Raw genomic sequence first — 5,069 nt, forward strand, 5'->3', positions numbered from 1 at the left:
TCACTAGTAACGTTCGTGTAACAGCTGACTTACCAGTCACAGTTTGCTCACTAGTAACGTTCGTGTAACAGCTGACTTACCATTCACAGTTTGCTCACTAGTAACGTTAGGTGTAACAGCTGACTTACCATTCACAGTTTGCTCACTAGTAACGTTCGTGTAACAGCTGATTTACCAGTCACAGTTTGCTCACAAGAAACGTTCGTGTAACAGCTGATTTACCAGTCACAGTTTGCTCACTAGTAACGTTCGTGTAACAGCTGATTTACCAGTCAGTTTGTTCGGTCAAATCTCTTGATGAAACTTGTTGATTAGTGACAGTTTTCTTTGTTATCCAGCCTAAAATTTTAGTTGACAGTAAATCCAAACATTTTGGTAATATGGTTGTGTTGAGACCACTGTTTGCGAGAAAAAACAACCAACATCATCATGTGGCAAGACCAAAGATATTAAACATGTAGAAATTAATTCACTTTTCACTGAACTACACAAATCTTTAGTTCTACTATTACTTAAAAACATTTATAAGACCTCAACTGTCAAAATAAATACATTTATAGCCTTCAGTTTTTTTGCTGTTAAACAGAAATAACCATTTTGTGAAAAGAACAAGGAACATTATCTTAGAAATCTTCCACATGGTCAAACTTTCTCTTCAATTTAAAGTAATTTACAACTGTTCTTGGCTTATGTGTCACACTGTCCCTACCTGATGTTACCAACATTAACTTACTGTAATGTATACTTTAAGTTGGTAATCAGTTATGTTTACGTACTACTCTGTTAATACATGTGGGTTGAGCTATCTATAAAAACTAATTACTCTGTTAATACATGTGGGTTGAGCTATCTATAAAACTAATTCATCTTATATTCTTCTGTTCTCAATAGTCATACATTTAATGGTTTTATATGCAATACAACATGTAACATTAAAGCTTCCAGAGGTAAGAGAAGTCCAGTTTGGTATTTTCAGGCACAGAACACGAGTAGAAAACTTTACGAAGGTTCTCCAACTTGCACAACCTGAGTCAAGATGTCGTTAGCATGCTCTTCAGGCTCAAGGGCCCTGGCTCCGGCTTTAGGTCAATGAGACACTTGATCTCAGTCATCAAGGAAGAAGAAATTTCCAGATTTCTTCTGCTCCGTATCCTAATAAAGAAATTGTTATTTCAGAAATTGCATTTTTCTCCATCTAAGGTAAACATTAATAGATCGAACAAAACAAATACAACAAAAGAAAGAACCCGTGTCATACCTTCACTGAATTTAATTTGTTGATACGAGGTCTGAAGTTGTTGGGATCTCGACGAAATGTGATATTGAGGAGCTCCAAGAACTTGTTCATTCCTGCTAGCAACGTCTGAGGGCTGCAAAGAGCAAAACAACATTAACAGCAACTCCTAATAGTATAAACCAAGAACTTGTTTATTCCTGCTAGCAACGCCTGAGGGCTGCAAAGAGCAAAACAACACTAACAGCAACTCCTGATAGTATAAACCAAGAACTTGTTTATTCCTGCTAGCAGCCTGAGGGCTGCAAAGAGCAAAACAACACTAACAGCAACTCCTGATAGTATAAACCAAGAACTTGTTTATTCCTGCTAGCAACGCCTGAGGGCTGCAAAGAGCAAAACAACACTAACAGCAACTCCTGATAGTATAAACCAAGAACTTGTTTATTCCTGCTAGCAACGCCTGAGGGCTGCAAAGAGCAAAACAACACTAACAGCAACTCTGATAGTATAAACCAAGAACTTGTTTATTCCTGCTAGCTGAGGGCTGCAAAGAGCAAAACAACACTAACAGCAACTCCTGATAGTATAAACCCATCTAGAAGGTTAAGATAAAAACTTCATAAATAATAGGACATTGTGAATGAGGCCAATTTTACATTCTGTCAATTTTTTAAGTTTGTTACCTAACAACATGAATGTCTATGGTTTAACCTTATTATCCCAGCTATCGTAGGTTTACTGCAAATACAAGTTTTTAGTGTTTTACACTCAAACATTTATTAAACTACTTTCTATGTTATTCTAATTAGAATCTTAGCTAATAATGAATATTTTAATAGTAAATAAATTTTAATTCTTAATTCTATAAGGTAATTTTTTTTTTAAATTCTGAATTTCCCCCAGTGTGACAACACTCTTCACATCTGTTTTATTCACTACCCCTTTAAAAGTGCAAAATTAAAGATACATTACTAACTATAATACCATCATTGCTCAGACAAACCATCATTTGTATCACCTTCAATTTTGTTTTGTTACAGAGCTATCAAATAGAAAATCAGGCCCTTTCTGCCACACCTACATCACATCCTTTCAGGATTTGTTAATAGGTATCTTACACTTAGTTATATATAACCAATAGAAAGTTAGTTTTAATATATCAAATGATGTACTGTGTAACATCACTCAGAGTACAAGCTTCATTCCTACAGGAAAGATAAAGGCTAACATGGATTAATTTGTAACGACTCTTGTTGCAGAGTTAGAAAAACATTATGACTGTTAGAGAAAATTTTCTGCTTTTTTGTAACATTAGTCTATGTTCTTTGGTGCATTATTTAATTAAATAAAAGTACTTAATACATAATTATCATTAATATAAAAAATATATACTTACGTGTCCTAGACAATCAACAGCAAGAAAAAAGATTTGGTATTTATTTTTGTTTCTCATGTTCATTCTTTATTTATAATTATAAAGGTAAAAATATAGATATTATTAGGTTAGTTAAGATTAGGTAAAATTAATAAGATAATGTTTTATAAGGCAAGCATGTGTCTAATGTAATTCAATAGTGTAATGTGAGCTGCACGTGCATTAAGTGATTTGCAACTTATAATGGTGCAGGTACTACTTAAACACAGTTCAAGAAAACAAATTTTAATTATAAACATATCTATACTGTTACAAACTTTAACTACTTAAGACAAACTAGTGTAGTTTCATGTTACAAATCAAAGTCATTCTAGAAAGAAAAAAAGAAAAAAAAAAAAGAGTAATTTAGAATTTATTTCAATCATGCCTTTTTTGTTGGTTACGAAGCCAGTCAAATTGACCAACCATTTACAGAGTTAGGGAAGAGAAAATAAACTATAAAGTTCTACTGAATACAAACATTTGAAATGTATTCAGGATGTCTTAGGGATCATCAAGATGAATAAAAGTATTTTTAATTTTAACATTCTCTTTGCACATGGAGAATTCAAAACAAATGTTCAAATATATATTCATGGACAAATCTCTCTTAGTTTATTAAAGATGCATCACTAAAAATATGACATTTGTACATGAAAGACTTGTGTTAACTACTGCCAAGTTTTGTGAATATATACATACTATACTGAAAATTAGATGCATTAACCCTTTTTGCTGTGTCAAAGGCCATGTCGTCACATTTGTTGACTTGCATTCAAAAGTTTACTGAACTACTTACTATTTTATGAATCTATGTCAACAAGTTTGAAATCAAACTGTAGATTATAATACAAACTTTAATATTATATACGAGTTAATTTCTTAATTTAAAAGTAAATATTAAAAGAACACACCTAAACATACATTTTAGCAAGTCACATGGTATGTTGAATGTAGCATTGTTTAAAATTAGATGTTTGTGATGTCAAAATACCAAGTCTGTAGTTTTGTGCAAATTAGGTACACAAATCTCTAATACTGACAAGCTAGAATATAAAATAAGAACTTCATATCTTTTTTATTCTGCCGAGATATGGCTTATGTACTGACTCAAACACGGCAGCCACATTCAATTACTGTGAAATGGTCCCTTATATACTCTTACTAGAATATACAACATGAATAACCAATCAACAGCTTAGAATGTTCCCAGAGTAGTTTTCCCCACCATTTTAATCCTTGATAAGGTAGGTTGTATCTTTAGACTGCTCAAAGTTTTATTTGTTTTTTTAAATCTAAATAAATCCTAGTTACTAAACTTAATAAATTATAGTGTAATTAGAGCAGTGGAGAGTAACATTGTCAGATATCTAATGTCATCCGCGTGTGGCGTAAATAATTTATTAACCAATACGGGTTGAATAGCACAGAAAATTTTTGCTTACCAGTAATTGTGTCTGTCAATGACAACTGATAACATGTTAAAGTGACTATTATGGTTTATAATTCCTTACTTACTGATGATACACTGGAAATATTTTGATGAGCAGTGTTCATAAGTAAAGGAAAAAAACAACTTATATTTCACTAAAACTGAGAAGTAGAAAAAGAAACTTCAGCCATTATTCATTTAAGAAAATGCACAACAGATTGTTGGAGGCTGTCATGACAAATGACCTTGAAAGGTGACAGGACTGGGCATGACAATATTACTTATCCAAAAATTCAATGATCTGGTAACATCACCTTGCAGATCGAAGGAAAGTCCTGAAAATCCTCAACTTACAATTTAATTATTCCAGATAAATAAATGAAACATCATGTGTAATGACAAGTTACAATACTAATTCTGGGGGTGATTATTTTCACATACAGCGCGTGGAAGTCTCAAGAATTCCAACACTGCTTCTTCCTGACAAGCTGGTATTTTATTTTAAAAAATGATACAACAATTCACAGTTAACTCTTTTAGTTCAAACTGATAGGAGACAGTAAACTGGTGGTAATAACAAGCATGTTTAACAAAAAAAAAAACTTCAGTGACGATATGAGCCTCCCTGTGACAATGTTACCTTGACACAATGTTCCACTTGAAAAATAAATGTCGCTCATTTCATTGTATTCAGTAAAACACAGTTTTTCTCATCACTCATAAGGTTCCTACCATAAAGCACCAGGAACAAAACAATTCGTATGTATAGTACTAATGACTAACTTTTCCTTTATAGTGACAATGTTACCCTCTATATGGTATCAAAGTGGTCATTCATCATTTCCTGGTTATTCAACTGTATATATAAAACATTTTGTTTGATATCCTCCACGTGAGAAACTTTAAAGGCTTAACAACCTCTGTCCAGTAACGAGTTCAAAGGTCATTACAAGAAGAGATAACTGTTTGCTTTACTTGAATTATTG

The 5,069-nt window shown here is 32.6% G+C and overlaps 1 protein-coding gene across 1 annotated transcript; it reads right to left on the reverse strand.

Moving 5' to 3' along the window:
* Positions 1–882: 882 nt before the first annotated feature.
* On the reverse strand, positions 883–1,390 carry LOC143227927 (ATP-binding cassette sub-family E member 1-like; the record flags this gene model as incomplete). Its single annotated transcript, XM_076459283.1, has 2 exons — positions 883–1,152; positions 1,259–1,390. Coding segments are annotated over 2 exons (180 nt in total), but the record flags the coding sequence as incomplete, so codon positions are not given.
* Positions 1,391–5,069: the final 3,679 nt, after the last annotated feature.

The sequence above is a fragment of the Tachypleus tridentatus genome, chromosome 10 (genome assembly GCF_004210375.1).
Source record: "Tachypleus tridentatus isolate NWPU-2018 chromosome 10, ASM421037v1, whole genome shotgun sequence".
NCBI lineage: Eukaryota > Metazoa > Arthropoda > Merostomata > Xiphosura > Limulidae > Tachypleus > Tachypleus tridentatus.